This window comes from Scyliorhinus torazame, chromosome 17 (assembly GCF_047496885.1).
Source record: "Scyliorhinus torazame isolate Kashiwa2021f chromosome 17, sScyTor2.1, whole genome shotgun sequence".
NCBI lineage: Eukaryota > Metazoa > Chordata > Chondrichthyes > Carcharhiniformes > Scyliorhinidae > Scyliorhinus > Scyliorhinus torazame.
The window spans coordinates 189,577,341-189,595,876 of NC_092723.1; the positions used below are offsets into that span (position 1 = coordinate 189,577,341).

An 18,536-nucleotide genomic window follows, 5' to 3' on the forward strand; every position below is an offset into this window, starting at 1 on the left:
TGCGTGTCCGTCTGTGTGTCCGTGTCCGTCTGTGTGTGTGTGTCCGTCTGTGTGTGTGTGTGTCTCTCTGTGTCTCTCTGTCTGTGTCTCTGTGCGCGTGTCTCTGCCTCTCTGTCGTTGCCTCTCTGCCTGTGCCTCTGCACATTTCTTGAAGGAAGCGAACGCTGGAATTGAAATAAATTAAAGCAAATTAGTCCGGATGCTGGAAACAGAAAATACTGGACAATCTCAGCCGGTCTGACAGTGTCTGTGGAGAGGGAAGGGAGCTAACGTTTCGAATCTGGGTGACTCTTTGTCAAAGCTGGAGAGAACTGGAAATTTGGTCAGATTTACCCTGGGGAGGGGGGCTGGATAGAGGACCAGCGAGCGGTGGATTGGATTGGATTTGTTTGTTGTCACGTGTACCAAGGTACAGTGAAAAATATTTTTCTGCGAGCAGCTCAACAGATCATTAAGTACATGGGAAGAAAAGTAAATAAAAGAAAATACTTAATAGGGCAACACGAGGTACACAATGTAACTACATAAGCACTGGCATTGGATGAAGCATACAGGGGTGTAGTGTAATGAGGTCAGTCCATAAGAGGGTCATTTAGGAGTCTGGTAACAGCGGGGAAGAAGCTGTTTTTGAGTCTGTTCGGAAGAGATTGACAAAGATGTCATGGACAGAAAGACAAAGGGAATGTAAATGAGGGTGATTAATGCTAAGAAGGGAGCTGCGAGTGCACATTTATGGGCTTCACAATAGCACAATGGTTAGCACTGTTGCTTCACAGCACCAGGGTCCCAGGTTCGATTCCCGGCTTGGGTCACTCTCTGTGTAGAGTCTGCACATTTTTCCCGTGTCTGCGTGGGTTTCCTCCGGGTGCTCCGGTTTCCTCCCATAAGTCCCGAAAGACTTGCTGTTAGGTGAATTGGACATTTTGAATTCTCCCTCAGTGTACCCGAACAGGCGCCGGAATGTGGTGACTCAAGAGATTTTCACAGTAACTTCATTGCAGTGTTAATGTAAGCCTACTTGTAACAATAAAGATTATTCTTATTCTAAAGAGATTAGAATGTGTGAATGGCTGAACAGGAAAAACAGACTAATGGAAAAAATGAAAATAAATTGACAGAAATAAAAATGGGATGAAGGTGGAGGAGAGAGTTCACACTCTGAAGTTGTTGGACTCTATGTAGAGTCCTGAAGGCTGTAACGTGCCTAGTCGGAAGGTGGAATTTAAAGAAGAGCAACCTCTTGTCAATAACGTTTCCTTCACTCTGATTTTCTTCTCTCTTGAAGGTGCTTCCTGCCTTGACCATTGCGTTGAGGCTGCTTTTCTTTATGCGCTGTTAAAGCTGTTCAAAGGTGGTGATATTGGTTCCAAATTTGATTCTGTTGTCAACAGGTTTAGAGTCCCTTCTTGGGCATGAGCCAGGAGTTATAACAGACAATTCTCCAGTACTCTGCCCTTTTGCTGATTGTCAAGTTATGTTCCAGTGCCCACCCAATCTCGTTAGAATGCCCCTGAATTTATAATTAGCATAAATCAGGATAGATAATCTGGGGTCAAGGAAAAGCTAAAGTCAGTACTGGCATATATTTAATTCACTTAACCATTATTTGTATTGACGGAATCAGGATCGCTTGTTTCAGAAATTGCATTTTTTATTTTGATTTATTCTTAATACCATGAAAATGCACAAAAAGAAACAGCACCTCAGCCTCCATTTCCCAATTTAGTTAGAATGTGGAATTTATTTGCTCACGGATATATGCAGGTGGAAATGTGATGGAAGCTCCATGTTCTTTTTCATTCAAGGTCTGTGGGCTTCGCTAGCCCATCCCTAATTGCCCTTGAGAAGGTGGCGGGGAGCTGCCGTCTCAAACCGCTGCAGTCCATGTGGTGTAAGTACACCCACAGTGCTGTTAGGGAGGGAGTTCCAGGATTTTCATCCAGCAACAGTGAAAGAACGGCGATATATTTCCAAGTCAGTATGTTGAGTGACTTGGAGGCCAACCTCCCATGTGTCTGCTACCCTTGTCCTTCTAGATAGTAGTGGTCATGAGTTTGGAAGTGCTATCTAAGGAGCCTTGGTGCATCTTGTAGGTGTGGGGAGGGAATGAATGTTTGTGGAATATCCTGGATGGAGTCGAGCTTCTTTAGTGTTCTAATGTCCATGTATATACCTCCTCATGAGTTATTGAAAATGAAAAATGAAAATCGCTTATTGTCACAAGTAGGCTTCAATTAAGTTACTGTGAAAAGCCCCTAGTCGCCACATTCCGGCGCCTGTTCGGGGAGGCTGGTACGGGAATTGAACCGTGCTGCTGGCCTGCCTTGGTCTGCTTTAAAAGCCAGCTATTTAGCCCAGCGTGCTAAACCAGCCCCATGGGTTGTAATAAAGTGTGTGAACCCTGATGGGATTTGTTACTCCCTCATTCTTACCGCTGACATCTGGCAACAGGCCTCACTTGTTTCCAACTGGAATCACCTATTGTTCAGGGGAGTTCTAGCAACTTGTTGAAGTTAGACTAAAGATGTTAACACAGTTCCACTGTTCTTAGCGCTGTGAGTAGCATCTGTAAACAGCTATCCAGGAAAAGAGTTTGGAAATTGCATCTCAGAAAATCTCGTGATAAAGGACGTGAAATATCCCAAATTATCCCCACACTTGGATCTGTTTTTCCTGGAGCTAATAAAAAGATTAATGTTGCACATGAAAAGAAACTGAATTCCACTGTTCAACTTGATCTTGCATTGTAGACCTGGAACTACAGCAGTAGTGCAACACCGTATCACAGTGATGGTCACATCAGGACTATCAAAGACATTGACAACACAGAAAGAAGACTTTTCAACCTTGCCTTCCTCATTTTGTTGCTCACAATGCACCCCTTTCACTTTGCTTTGTGCTGCACTGCATTGCTTGCTCTTCCTGCTCTGCACAGTGCTGAAGTACACAGCACAGTCTTTACTCACTGGAATTGCATGCTCTGCTACCTGTATGCTTATACTTCTCATGGCCAGAGAAAGTTATTTCAGTAAGAAAGAATTTATCATTGTTGCAGCTATTGTATTACATTGGGTGTCTTGACTGTAATACGTAAACATGATTTGCAGTTTGATGGGAAAGTGTTATTGGAAATGTAAGTTTTATGCAAATTTAAAGGTGTACTTTTCTGTTCTGAATGAGTTAAGGTGCAATACAGATGTCTTTGTGAAAACGAGAGTTTTGTATCTCCACCATGTATGAAAAGATAATTGTGAAAATGATATGCATGTATACTGCGGAGTGAACTGTCTGTCCCTCTCCCACTGAATCAGAATCCTAGTGCAGAAGAGGCCCTTCAGCCCATTGAGTCTACACCTGACTTACCTACCTACCTAATACCATTCAACAGACTTGGCCCATAGCCTTGACGTGCCAAGAGCTCATCCAGGCACTTTTTAAAGGAAGTGAGGTAATCTGCCTCTACCACCCTCCCCGGCAGTGCGTTCCAGACCCTCACCACCCTCTGCATAAAAAGATTTTTCCTCAAAACCCCCTAAACCTCCTGCCCCTCACCTTGAACATGTATCCCCTCATGACAGACCCTTCAACTAAGGAGAACAGCTGCTCCCTATCCACCCTGTCCATGCCCCTCATAATCCTACCACCTCGATCAGGTCACCCCTCAGTCTTCTCGGCTCCAATGAAAACAACCCAAGCCTATCCAACCTTTCTTCATAACTTAAATGTTCCATCCCAGGCGACATCCTGGTGAATCTCCTCTGCACCCTCTCCAGTGCAATCACATCCTTCCTATAATGTGGTGACCAGAACTGCACACAGTGCTCCAGCTGTGGCCTCACCAAAGTTCAGTACAACTCCAACGTTACCTCCCTGCTAAGACAGTTAACCTCACTCTTAACCACCCGGCCAATCTTTGTGCCATCCGCAAATTTACTGATCCTACTCCCCACATAGTCTATGTTGTTTAAATGAATGACTAACACTAGGGGGACCAGCACAGACTCCTGTGGGACGCCATTGGGCACTGGCTTCCAGTCACTAAGCAGCCGCCTGTCATGCAAATGTAACACCCTTATTTAAAAAGGGAGGGAGGCAGAATGTAGGAAATTACAGACCAGTTGGTTTAACACCTGTTGGTAAATTGTTAAAATCCATTATCAAGGATGTAATATCAGGACATTTGGAAAACCATCAGAGTCAGCATGGTTTTATGAAGGGTAAATCATATTTGACTAATTTGCTAGAGTTCTTCGAAGATGTAACAAGCTAAATGAATAATGGACACCCTGTAGATGTAGTATATCTGGACTTCTGGAAGGTGTTTGATAAGGTGCCGCACCAAAGGTTAATTCACAAAGTGAGATCACGTGGGATTAGGGGTAATTTATTAGCTTGGATAGAAGACTGGCTGCCGGGCTGAAGGCAGGGGATCAGGAGAAATGGGTCTTTTTCTGGATGACAAGATGTAACTAGTGGGGGTGCCACAGGATTCGGTCCCTGGGCCCCAGCTATTTACAATCTCTATAAATGACTTGGATACACGGATAGAAGGTTCTCTAGCCAAATTTGCAGGTAACATTAAAAAGGTGGGGCAGTAAGTTGCAATGAGAACTAAGAACTTTACAAATGGATATAGATAGGTTGGAGAGTCCGCCAAAATGTGGCAGATTGAGTTTAACGTGGATAAGTGTGAGGTCATGCATTTTGGTCGGAAAAATGGAAAGGCAACTTATTATCTAAATAGGGACACACGTCAGGATGCTCCGATGCAGAGGAATCTGGGTGTCCTTGTGCATTAGTTACATGCAGATACAGCAGATAAATAAGGAAAGCAAATAGAATGTTGGCATTTATAACAAAAGGAATTGAGTATAAAGGTAAGGAAGTGTTGTTTCAATTATACACGGCATTGGTAAGACCGCACCTGGAGTATTGCGCACAGTGTTGGTCCCCTTCTTGAGGAAAGATGTAGTGGGATTGGAGGCAGTTCAGAGGAGACTCACTAGGTTGATTTCAGAGATGAGGGGTTTGTCGTATGAAGAGAACTCTCTCGAGTTTAGAAGAATGAGGGGAGATCTAATTGAGGTGTACAAGATGATAAAAAGTAGACGTGGAGCGGATGCTTCCTCTTGTGGAACATTCTAGAATGAGAGCTTAGTCTCAGGATAAGAGGTAGCAAATTTAAAACAGTTGAGGGAAAACTACTTCTCCCAAAAGGTTTGAATCTGGAATTCGCGACCTCAGAGAGTGGTGGATGCTGGGACAGTGAGTAAATTTAAGGAGGAGTTAGACAGGCTTAGAATTGGTAATGGGTTAAAGGATTGCGGAGAACGGGCAGGATGGTGGAGATTCATATTGATTTCACAGTAATTCATTGCAGTGTTAATGTAAGCCTACTTGTGGCAATAATAACAATTATTATTATGAACAGTGGAGCAGGCTCGAGAGGTTAAATTGCCTACTCCTAGATTTTATGTTCTAAGAAAAAACTATTCTGTCTAATTCCACCTTCCAGCTCTTGGTTTGTACCTCTGTTGGTAACAGCACCTCGAGCACAAATCTGGTGTTCTTGATTAATAAGGGGATCAGGGTTATGGGGAAAAGGCAGGAGAATGGGGATGAGAAAAATATCAGCCATGACTGGTGGAGCAGGCCTGATGGGCCGAATGGCCTAATTCTGCTCCTATGTTTTATAGTCTAACTGCAATACCCTCCTCCTGGTCACCTCAAAGAATTCAATCGGATTTGTTAGGCATGGCCTCCCTCTGACAAAGCCACGCTGACTATCCCTGATCAAATCTTGCCTCTCCAAGTGGAGATACATTCTCCTTCAGACAGACTTTATATTCCCTGCCACTAACATGACACTCACTGGTCTGTAGTTCCCTGGCTTATCTCTCCAAGTCGGTTTAAATAGTGGAACCACATTTGCTGTTCTGAAATCCTCTGACACTTCCCGAAAATGAAATGAAATGAAAATCGCTTATTGTCACAAGTAGGCTTCAAATGAAGTTACTGTGAAAAGCCCCTAGTCGCCACATTCCAGCGCCTGTTCAGGGAGGCTGGTACGGGAATTGAACCGTGCTGCTGGCCTGCCTTGGTCTACTTTAAAAGCCAGCTATTTAGCCCTGTGCTAAACCAGCCCCGTGGCCAGAGAGGAATTAAATATTTGGGTCAGAGACTGCAATCTCCTCCCTCGCCTCCCATCATCCGGACCTGGAGATTTGTCCACTTTTAAGCCTGACAACACCTCCAATACCTTGTCACTCCTTGTGACAAATTGCTCAAGGACCTCACAGTCTCTTCCCCCTGAGTTTCATACCTACATTCTCATGGGTGAAGACTGATCTGATGTATTCAACACCTGACCAATGTCCTGCGGCTCTACCCTCTTGCCCCTAATGGGCCCTACTCTTTCCTGGTTATCCTCTTCCCATTGATATATTATCTTGGGATATTACCAACCAGTGCTTCTTGTCATACCCTCTTTGCTCTCCTGATTGCTTTCTTCAGCTCCACCCCACACATTCTGTACTCCAATAATGCATGCCTCCGCTGATTTGTTCCCCTTGTACCTGTTTAAAACCTTCTGTTTTCCTTCTCACCGTATCCTGAATATCTCTGGTCATCCACGGTTCTCTGGGTGGTTACTCCTTCCTATCACCCTGGAGTAAACATGTTGGGCCTGTACCCTCCCCATTTCCTTCTTGAACGACCCCACTGCTTTTCTGTAGAGTTCCCCACAAGTAGCTGTTCCCAGTCTACCTTGGCCAAATCCTGCCTTATTTTGCTAAAATCTGCTCTCACCCAATCCAAAACCTTTTTTTGCAATTTGTCTATTTCTTTGCTCATAACAAACTTAAATTGCGCCATGTTGTGGTCGCTATCACTAAAATGCTCCCCCACCATCACCTCCACCATCTGTCCGGCTTCATTCCCCAGAATTAGGTCCCGCACTGTGTTGTCCCTTGTCGAACCCTCTATATATTGAGCAAAAAAGTACTCCTGTATATATTTTAAGAACTCCACTCCATCTAAGCCCTTAACACTGACTATCCCAAATAGTGTAGGGAAAGTTGAAATCACCTAACATAATTATCCTATTATTATTTTTACATGCCTCTGCGAATTCAGCACATATTTGCTCCTCAATTTCCTGCTGACTATCTGGGAGTCTATAATAAACACCTGACCTGTGGACCTGTACACCCAGACCCTGGCAATACTCCTAAGGGTTCTATCATTTACTGTATATTTCCCCACTGTAGTAAACCTCCCAAAATCCATTACCTCACATTTGTCCGCATTAAACTCCATCTGCCATCTCTCCGCCCAATTTTCCAACCGAGCTATATCCTGCTGTGTCCTCTGACAGTCCTCATCGTTATCCGCAATTCCACCAACCTTTGTGCCATCCAAAACGTACTAATCAGATCAGTTATGTTTTCTTCCAAATCATTATGTGTATATATATATATATATATATACATATATATGACAAACAGAAAATGTCCCAGCACTGATCCCTAAGGAACGCCACTAGTCACAGCCCTCCATTCATAAACGCACCCTTCCACTGCTACCCTCTGTCTTCTATAATGTCTTCTATAATCAAGCCAGTTCTGTATCCAGTTTCGTGCCTGAACAGCCATCAAAAACCATTCTCTCCATCTCGAAAATATATAGTTAGTGGTATCAATCCTGATATCCATGACCAGACCAAATAAAATAGAAGCTATTTACTTGTGGATTAAGTAATACTCTTTATCCAATCCTAAAAGTGAAAACTGAGAAGCAAATGAACTCGTGCTTTGCAGGTCTGGGCAACATTTCTTTTGTTCAGCAGAACAAGGATCACTTGATGTAATTTTGAGTTAATAGGCCCCTTGATAGTTCATTTTAATTGCTTTTGAATATTGTAGTAAAACCCAACCAGAAGAGGCTTGAGAGGCTGTGCTAATCTCCCAAATGACAAAGAATTTGAAGCAGAGAAGTAGGGGCCACTATTTATGCTCTCTTGCACTCTCACTCTCTCTCGCACCATCCCTCTCCCGCGTGCCTCAAAGAACAAAGAAATGTACAGCACAGGAACAGGCCCTTCGGCCCTCCAAGCCCGTGCCGACCATGCTGCCCGACTAAACTACAATCTTCTACACTTCCTGGGTCCATATCCCTCTATTCCCATCCTATTCATGTATTTGTCAAGATGCCCCTTAAATGTCACCATCGTCCCTGCTTCCACCACCTCCTCCGGTAGCGAGTTCCAGGTACCCACTACCCTCTGCGTAAAAAACTTGCCTCGTACATCTACTCTAAACCTTGCCCCTCTCACCTTAAATCTATGACCCCTAGTAATTGAGCCCTCTACCCTGGGGAAAAGCCTCTGACTATCCACTCTGTCTATGCCCCTCATAATTTTGTATACCTCTATCAGGTCTCCCCTCAACCTCCTTCGTTCCAGTGAGAACAAACCGAGTTTATTCAACCGCTCCTCATAGCTAATGCCCTCCATACCAGGCAACATTCTGGTAAATCTCTTCTGCACCCTCTCTAAAGCCTCCACATCCTTCTGGTAGTGTGGCGACCAGAATTGAACACTATACTCCAAGTGTGGCCTAACTAAGGTTCTATACAGCTGCAACATGACTTGCCAATTCTTATACTCAATGCCCCGGCCAATGAAGGCAAGCATGCCGTATGCCTTCTTGACTACCTTCTCCACCTGTGTTGCCCCTTTCAATGACCTGTGGACCTGTACTCCTAGATCTCTTTGACTTTCAATACTCTTGAGGGTTCTACCATTCACTGTATATTCCCTACCTGCATTAGACCTTCCAAAATGCATTACCTCACATTTGTCCGGATTAAACTCCATCTGCCATCTCTCCGCCCAAGTCTCCAAACAATCTAAATCCTGCTGTATCCTCCGACAATCCTCATCGCTATCCGCAATTCCACCAACCTTTGTGTCGTCTGCAAACTTGCTAATCAGACCAGTTACATTTTCCTCCAAATCATTTATATATACTACAAAGAGCAAAGGTCCCAGCACTGATCCCTGTGGAACACCACTGGTCACAGCCCTCCAATTAGAAAAGCATCCTTCCATTGCTACTCTCTGCCTTCTATGGCCTAGCCAGTTCTGTATCCACCTTGCCAGCTCACCCCTGATCCCGTGTGACTTCACCTTTTGTACTAGTCTACCATGAGGGACCTTGTCAAAGGCCTTACTGAAGTCCATATAGACAACATCCACTGCCCTACCTCGTCCTGCCCTCTTTCACAGCCCCCATATATTTATCTTGTTGGGGCATTAATACTGCTAATCTGTGAAGTAATTACCAGCATAAACTGCTATTAATCGTTGGATCTGCAATTTGTACATCAGCTGGCTGGTAACATTAAAAATCTCACTGATGCAAAGTGTGTAAGTCATGAAATGTATATTAACGGTGTGATCGCGACTTGGAATTTTCAGTAAATCATGTTTTATTCTAGGACTTTTCACTATTGAGAGAAAGAGTACTGTAACAAATAAAAACGGCTGAATCTAGTGTCTGAGCGAGCTGTAGATCCAATAAGGTTAAACTTGTTCACAGGCATCCTCGTTTAAATCATCTGGTTATTTTAAAAGAATGATTTTAAAGAAAATGTGAAGGAATTTCACAGCTTTGTAAAGTGCAATTAGCTTCAGTAATTTAAAAACATTGTTAAAACCATTTAGGGTAAATATTTGTATTGTCCTCTTGAATTCAAAATGGTTGAAATAGAATTGTAAGAAAACGTACAATTTTAATGCAGATAACAAAAATTCAGAGTAATTTAGTGAGTTAATTATATGAAACTATTGATATTATCATTTGCAGCCATCATACTAAGATAATACCTACTTTGTGTTTCTCACAATTTGTTTTTATGAAGGTTTAGTATGATTCTAATTCTAATATTGTCATTGGTGAGAAAAATGGCTTTGTGAAGCATCTTTGGAGTTGTACTATTGGTTTAGTTGGAATGTGTCAATGATCTCCGTCATTTTAATCTGCTTCTTCATACAGCTTTGTACAATTATCGAAGAAAACGTTAGTGGGAGAGAATGGAAGAATACGAGGATTTCTGCAAGAGGCATTTAGCCAGGATTCAGATGATGGAAAATAATTCTTTACAATCAATTTGGCAGAAGAGCAACTCTGTGATCTACTTCCACGGGATTGCTGCACTCTGTCCTCTGGTATGACTGACTTTTATTATTGTCACCTGACAAAAAAAACAACAAATTAGGTATCATAAATTCGAAGAAAAGAATGGAAGTAATTTGCTGGCTACTCCACTGGCACCAAAGCAAAAGATGTTTCAAGTAGGATTTCTCTGCATTTTTATAAATTGTGTCGATCCCTCTGTGATGCAGGAAGAGTGACAATGTGCAGACTACTGCAGATTGGCCAAGGATGAATGCACAATGGCACATTCTTTTAGTTTCTACAGCCTGTGGCTGCTCAGTTCTATTGTAAGTTACCTACCGTCTTGTGTGGAAGAAAATTCAGCCAGACTACATTAACTGGAAGATCTATGCAACATATTTATGGACGATGATGCCTTTTTATCAAATGTAATCAAAACTCTAGTTTAATCAAAACTATAGTTAGACCACGCTTGGAATATTGTGTTCAGTTCTGGTCGCCTCATTATAGGAAGGATGTGGATGCTTTGGAGAGGGTACAGAGGAGGTTTACCAGGATGCTACCTGGACTGGAGGGCATGTCTTAGGAAGGAAGGTTGAGGGAGCTAGGGCTTTTCTCACTGGAGGGAAGAAGGCAGAGAGGTGACTTGATAGAGGTGTACAAGGTGATGAGAGGCATGGAGAGAGTGGATAGCCAGAGACTTTTCCCCAGGGTGGAAATGACTCACGAGGGGACATAATTTTAAGGTGATTGGAGGAAGGTTCTTTACATAGAGTGGTGGGTATGTGGAATGCACTGCCAGCAGAGGTGGTGGAGTCAGAGTCATTAGGGACATTTAAGCGACTCTTAGACAGGCACATGGACAGCAGTAAATTGAAGGGGTGCAGGTTAGGTTGATCTTAGATTAGGATAAATGATGGGCACAACATCATGGGCTGAAGGGCCTGTACTGTGCTGTACTGTTCTATGTTCTATGTATCTACTATTGTTAAGTTAATCTATTGTAACAGATATAAGCTAGATTTGTCTAATGTGGTTAGAATACCTTCAAACCTAAAGATCTTTTTGTCAGCCTTCTGTCTCGTAAGACGGTGGTTACAACATAATGATCAACTCTGTCTAAAATCCACAGATCACATGTTGACTAATGGGTCGCTTTAATTTGTCATTGAGGATTTTGTAAGCACAGCGTCTTTTAAATCGGAAACCACACACTGAGCAATGGTTACTCATAAGCTTTTATAGGAGTCATTAACAACTAAGCTTCAGCTGGTTATTTGATAGCTTTGCCTCAGCTTTGAGTTACTCATCACCTAACTAGTAGAGTGCGTAAGTAGTATTTACAATACATAGTGGAGGTACTTCTGATTAAGCTTGGTTCTTGGCAGCTTGAAATTGGATCACTATAATGAGGTACAGATTTGCTGAAAGCTTTCACACTACTGAACTGAATCAAGCTAATTTTTCCTGCTGCAGGTGAATACTGAAAGGAAGCTGGAGATGCAGCAATATAGACAAAAAGCTGTGGAGTTGGAGCTTAGCCGGCAGAAAGCGAGGAAAAGCGCCTTACTTACCCGTGTCCAAGAAATTATTGAAAATGTGCAGGTTAGTTAATAGTATCTTTGTTTACTTTAATGGATTTTCACTAAAATTTAAAAATGGCAGAGTAAACTCAGAAGTTCGGAGGAGACTTTATAGCTCCAGTATCTTCGTTATCATTGTGATATTTGAAACAAATTGACTATTGTAATTTATAATGATTTTTCCTTTGTCCAATTAAATAGCTTGCTGCATTTATGAATTATATTGTATGACGCTTACTGTCACGCACAAAGTGTAGATTATTTCAGTGTCAGATTTAGCTCCGTGTTGGCAATCTTGCCTCTGAGTGGGTTCAGCCCTTCCCAAGACTGATCTGACTGACCGTTCAGTGCAGGGATGAGGGGGTGCTGCATTTATCTTTTGGAGAAGATGTTAAATGAAGACCCAGGCAGGGAACTCTCCTAGTGTGTTGACCAGCACCAATTCCTTAATCAACACAGGCTGCATAATCATTGATCTCATTGCTGTTTGTGAAATGACGCTGTATGCAGTTTGTGTTTTGTTTGCTTTTTAGGTTTTAATATCAGGCAGACAGGGCTTCCCTAATGCTTTGGCTTATGCCCAAAAATTCAAGCTCCGAAGTAATAAATTATACATAAAATATAGAGAAGACAACAGCTAGCTCACTAATACGCCAGGCAGTGACACCGTTCAGATTGCATAAGCAAGGAAGAAAATTCACTGAGAAATCCATTTTATTCTGGGTACAATTTTATTCCTTGGTTGTGGCTGTGTATTTTAAGAAGTGTACCTGGCAAAAGGAATAATGGTTTTATTGACTTCTTCTGTTTGACATTTGTTTAATATGTGCTAGAAATGGGGAATATCTGCTTGCTTCTGCCTTCTACAGCTGAAAGATTGCTTTGCATGTTAATTTGAAAAGCCATGATTTGAATGGTCATAGTTTTAAACCAAATTGTACAAAGCCTGGGACAATGTTCCAAAAAATATGCTCTGAGTATTGTTCTTTCAGAGGAGACTAACCGGCACTTTTTCTACCTCCTTGATTCAAGCACCAGAGAGATAGGAAATATTCACCTGGAAATTCAAATTAAACCAGCTTAAGATGGAAACAGAATCGCTAATAAACCCTCCCCACCACTCTTTCCTGCCACTTTGATCTAGCTTTTGGCACCTGCCCTTTGGCTCAGTATCGTTATTTGTTTGATTATGCTTTTGTGCGACCTTTGCACCGTCTTACTGTGTGAAAGGAATATATAAATGCAAGTGATTCTCAGTTTGAAAATGGAGAATTGAGTCAGGTTGTCTATGGGGGCAAGTAATGGGTTTGATTGACTGACCAATCGGGTAAAGAGAAGCAGAAAGTGTGCACTGTTTATGGCCCCAGTCGTTCCTGGTCTTCTCTGAATTTTTTTTTTTTTTCCTTCAGGGTTATGATACAAAGATCTGTCGAGAGACAGGTAGTATTGAGGAAGCAAGGGGGCTGCAGAAGGATTTGGACGAGCTAGGAGAGTGGCAAATGAAATACAATGTAGAAAAGTGTGAGGTTATGCATTTTGGAAGGAGGAATCTAGGCATAGACTATTTTCTAAATGGGGAAATGCTTCAGAAAGCAGAAGCACAAAGGGACTTGGGAGTCCTTGTTCACGATTCTCTTAAGGTTAATGTGCAGGTTCAGTCGGCAGTTAAGAAGGCAAATGCAATATTAGCATTCATGTCAAGAGGGCTAGAATATAAGACCAGGGATGTACTTCTGAGGCTGTATAAGGCTCTGGTCAGACCCCATTGGGAGTATTGTGGGCAGTTTTGGGGCCCATATCTAAGGAAGGATGTGCTGGCCTTGGAAAGGGTCCAGAGGAGGTTCACAAGAATGATCCCTGGAATGAAGAATTTGTCGTATGAGGAACGCTTGAGGACACTGGCTCTGTACTCGTTGGAGTTTAGAAGGATGAGAGGGGATCTTATTGAAACGTGCAAGATACTGCGAGGCCTCGATAGAGTGGACGTGGAGAGGATGTTTCCACTTGTAAGAAAATCTGGAACCAGAGGACACCATCTCAGATTAAAGGGACGATCCTTTAAGACAGAGATGAGGAGGAATTTCTTCAGCACGAGGGTGGTGAATCTGTGGAACTCTGCCGCAGAAGGTTGTGGAGGCCAAATCACTGAGTGTCTTTAAGACAGAGATAGACAGGTTCTTGATCAATAAGGGGATCAGGGGTTATGTGGAGAAGGCAGGAGAATGGGGATGAGAAAATATCAGCCAGGATTGAATGGCGGAGCCGACTCGATGGGCCGAGTGGCCTAATTCTGCTCCTATGTCTTATGGTCTTATGGTTTGGCAGGGTTGATGCTGGGCGATTCCTCCTGGTGGGGGAATCTAGAACAAGGGGGCATTGTTTTGAAATAGCGGTTTCCCATTTAAGACTGATTTCTTTCAGACAGCAGACAGTCTTTGTAATTCTCTTCCCCATCAGGCAGTGGAGGCTGGATCATTGAATATTTTCAAGGTTGAGTTCAACGGATTTTTGTTCAACAAGGGAACCGAGGGTTATGGGTAGCTGGGTAGAAAGCGGAGTTAACGGCCACAATCGAATCAGTCATGATCTTGCTGAAGCAGGCTTAAGGGGCCGAATGGCTTACTCCTCCTGTGAGTTTGGAGGCTCAATCCTGCTCCAGACAAAGGGTCTACTCCAAACTGCTTGGCATTTATGGCAGGCCAAAGGATGGTTGTGCTGGGAAATGGAGAATGGGCGGCACGGCAGCACAGTGGTTTGCACTGTTGCTTCACGGCGCCAGGGTCCCAGGTTCAATTCCCGGCTTGGGTCACTGTCTGTGCGGAGTCTGCATGTTCTCCCCGTGTCTGCGTGGGTTTCCTCCGGGTGCTCCGGTTTCCTCCCACAAGTCCCGAAAGACGTGCTTGTTGGGCGAATTGGACATTCTGAATTCTCCCTCCACGTACCCGAACAGGCGCCGGAGTGTGGCGACTAGGGGATTTTCACAGTAACTTTATTGCAGTGTTAATGTCAGCCTACTTGTGACACTAATAAAGATTATTATTATAATTGCCACACTGCTACTGTAGTATTTTTGTGGGGCTGGGGCAGAGCAATAGTGGCAATAAAATCATGTGACCATTCTCCAGACTCTCATTCTACTTAATCTGACTTGAGAACTTTAATGCTGACACTTGCGGTCTCAAATTAAAATGTTCCTGTCCCTATAATTGGTATCACATAATGAGTACAAAGATTTGAAAAACAGGGAGAAATATGGCTGGATAATTATCATTCTTTCATTCTGTATCTTCACATAGATGGAATATTTCAGAGACACAGTCAGGATGATTAACAATGGCAAAAAGACAAGTCTAAAGGTTTTGTATATTAATGCACGAAGCATTCGGAATAAGGTAGATGAATTGACGGTGCAAATAGAGGTAAATGGTGATGATCTCATAGCAAATGCAGAGACATGGTTACAGGGAGATTAAAACTGGGAACTTAATATTTAGGGATATTTGTCCTTTTGGAAGCACAGGAGAGAATGCAAAGATGGTGGAGTAGCACTCTTAATAAGAGATGAACTGAGGACAGTTGTGAGAGATGATCGAGACTCTGATGATGTAGAGTCCATTTGAGTGGAGGGGAAAACAACAAGGGAAAGAAGACATTGGTAAGAGTAGAGTATAGACAGACCCCCAAACAGTAGCCACACTAGGAAAGGTATAAATCAACAAATAATAGGAGCATGCAATAATTATGGGTGACTTCAAGCTTCATGTTGATTGGGTTAATCAAGTTGTAAAGGGTAACAATGATAATGAATTCATAGAGTGCGCTGGGGATAGTTTCCTAGAGCAATATGTCATGGAGGCAACCAGGGAACAGGCTATTTTGGATCAGATAATGAGGCAAGTTTAATAAATGACCTCTTGAGTAAAAGATCCCTGAGGAAGTAGTGATCATAACATGATAGAATTTAATATTCAGTTTGAGAGTGAAAAACCTGGGTTGGAAACAACTGTGTTTAACTTAAATAAAGGGAATTACAATGAAATGAGGATAGAGTTAGCTAACATGGACTGGGCGGATAGATTAGCAGGAAAGACTATCAGTGGTAGATATTTAAGCCATATTTCATGACTCAACAAAAATATATCCCAGTAAAGAGGAAAGATTCTAAGAGTGGGATAGACCAAGCCTGGTTAACCAAGGAAATTAAGGAGGTATTAAATTGAAAGAAAAAGAACATAAGGAGTCAACGGTCAGTGATAGCCCCGAAGACTGGGATAAATTCAGAATCCAGCACAGGAGGACTAAAAAGATAATAAAGAGAGAGATAAGAAACCGGGGGCAAACTAGCGAGTAATATAAAAATTGACAATAAGAGTTTCTTTAAATATATAAAAAGGAAGGGAGAGGTCAAAGTGAACATAGACCCCTTAGAAAATAAATCTGGGGAAGAGTGGTGAGGAAGAAGGAAATACAGAGGAGTTGAACGGGAATTAAACAAGTAGCTACACAGATAGTAGATGAACCGGTTGTAATTTTCCAACAATCCTTGGATCCTGAAGTATCGGAGGATTGGAAAACTGCCAATGTGACACCCCTATTCAAACAGGGAGGGTGGTAAAAAGCAGGTAACTGCTGGCTGAATAGCCGAACATTTATTGTTGGAAAAATGTTGGAATCAATTTTAAGAAGTAATAGCAGCACATTTGGAAAATCATAATCTAATCAAGCAGAGTCAGCGTGGCTTCAGGAAAGGGAAATTGTGTCTGACTAAATTATTATGGCTTTTCGAGAATGTCTCAACCAGAATGGATAGAGGGGAACCGTAAATGTGCTATATTTGGACTTCCAGAAGGCGTTTGACAAGGTACCTCACAAAAGGTTAAGTCATAAGATGGGCAGCATGGTAGCACAGTGGTTAGCACTGTTGCTTCACAGCGTCAGGGTCCCAGGCTCGATTCCCGCTTGGGTCACTGTCTATGCGGAGTCTGCACGTTCTTCCCGTGTCTGCGTGGGTTTCCTCCGGGTGCTCCGGTTTCCTCCCACAAGTCCTGAAAGACGTGCTTGTTAGGTGAATTGGATATTCTGCATTCCCTCTGTGTACCCGAACAGAAGCTGTAGTGTGACGATTTTCACAGTAACTTCATTGCATTGTTAATGTAAGCCTACTTGCAACAATAATAAACGTATATATAAGATAAGATCCCATGGTTTTGGAGTAGTATACTGGTATGGATAGAGAATTGGCTCATGGGCAGGAAACAGTGAGTGGAGATAAGGGACTCTTTTTCAGGTTGGTGACCTGTAACCAATGGAATCAGTGCTGGAACTGCAACTGTTTACAATATATATATATTAATGACTTGGAGGAGGGAAACTAATGTATTGTAGCCACATATTCACTCAACACAAAAATAGGTGAAAAAGCAAGTTGTGAGAGGGATATAAACAGTTTGCAAAGAGATATTGATAGGTTAAGTAAGAGAGCAAATGGAGCACAAGGTGGGAAAATGTGAAGTTCATTTTGGAAGGGAGAACAAAAGAACTGAATCTTATTTAAATGGAGCAAAACTGCAGAAAGCTGCAACACAGAGACTTGGAGATACTTGTGCACCAAACACAGGAAGCTCGCACAGGTGCAGCAGGTAATCGGGAAGGTTAATGGAATGTTGGCCCTTGTTTCAAGGGGGTTGGAGTATCTGAGCCAGGAGGCCTTGCTGCAGCTGTACAAGGTACTGGTGAGACCACATCTGGAGCTAGTGGCATTCTTGGTATTGAATCGATGGCTTATTACCATATTAGATTTACTGTCACGTGTACTGAGGCACAGTGAAAAGTATTGTTCTGTGTACAGTCATAAGTTCACATGATGTAGGAGCAGAATTAGGCCATTAGACTCATCTGCTCCGCCATTCAACCATGGCTGATTCCATCCTGGCCTTAACTCCATTGTCCTGCCCGTTCTCCATAACCCTACACCAAATTACCAATTTAAAAATCTGTTAGCTAGGTGGTTTGACCAGTGCAGACGCGATGGGCCAAAGGGCCTTTTCTGTGCTGTATGAGCCTATGGCAAGGGCCCACGTGACAGACTGGGCAGGACAGTCAGATAATAATAATGGCTTATTGTCACAAGTAGGCTTCAATGAAGTTACTGTGAAAAGCCCCTAGTCGCCACAGATCTCAGGGGATACAGGGGAAAGTGGCAGGTTGGATCCACAATTGACTCAGTGACAGGAAACAAAGGGTAATGGTCGATGCATACTTTTGCGAATAGAAAACAGGTTTACAGTGGTATTCCACAGGGCTCAGTATTGGGGACCTTGCTGTTTGTTGTTTATATTAATGATTTAGACTTAAATGTGAGTGGAATGACTGGGAAATTTACAGGTGACAGAAAAATGTACCTTATAGTTGATGGTTAAGAGGAAAGCTGTCAGCTCCAGAATGAGATCAGCGGTTTGGTTGAGTGGGCAGGAAAGTAGCAAATGGAATTCAATCCGGAAAAGTATGAGGTAATGCATTTGAATGGGAAGGGAATACTCAATAAACAGGAAGATATTGAGAGGGATTGAGGAATGAGAGACCTGGGATTGCATGTCCACAGGTCCTTGAAGGTGTCAGGACAGGTGGACGAGGTGGTTAAGAAAGCACATGGAATGCTTTCCATCATTGGGTGAGGTATTGAATACAAAAGCAGGGTTGCAATGCTGGGACTGTATAAAACCTGGATAGGTCACAGCTGGGGTTTTGTGTACAGTTCTGGTCACCACATTACAGG

The 18,536-nt window shown here is 42.8% G+C and overlaps 1 protein-coding gene across 5 annotated transcripts in view; it reads left to right on the top strand.

Moving 5' to 3' along the window:
* LOC140394528 (centriolar coiled-coil protein of 110 kDa-like) overlaps positions 1-18,536 on the top strand; it is a 96,350-nt gene that overhangs the window by 3,985 nt on the left and 73,829 nt on the right. For 3 of the 5 annotated variants that reach the window (XM_072481885.1, XM_072481880.1, XM_072481882.1), the window contains exons 2-4: positions 10,056-10,228; positions 11,655-11,783; positions 15,058-15,180. In XM_072481885.1, coding sequence (XP_072337986.1) covers positions 10,094-10,228; positions 11,655-11,783; positions 15,058-15,180 — 387 coding nt within the window. In that variant the 5' untranslated portion in view covers positions 10,056-10,093. The remainder of the gene's footprint in view (positions 1-10,055; positions 10,229-11,654; positions 11,784-15,057; positions 15,181-18,536) is intronic. The other 2 variants (XM_072481883.1, XM_072481884.1) reach the window with 2 other exon arrangements.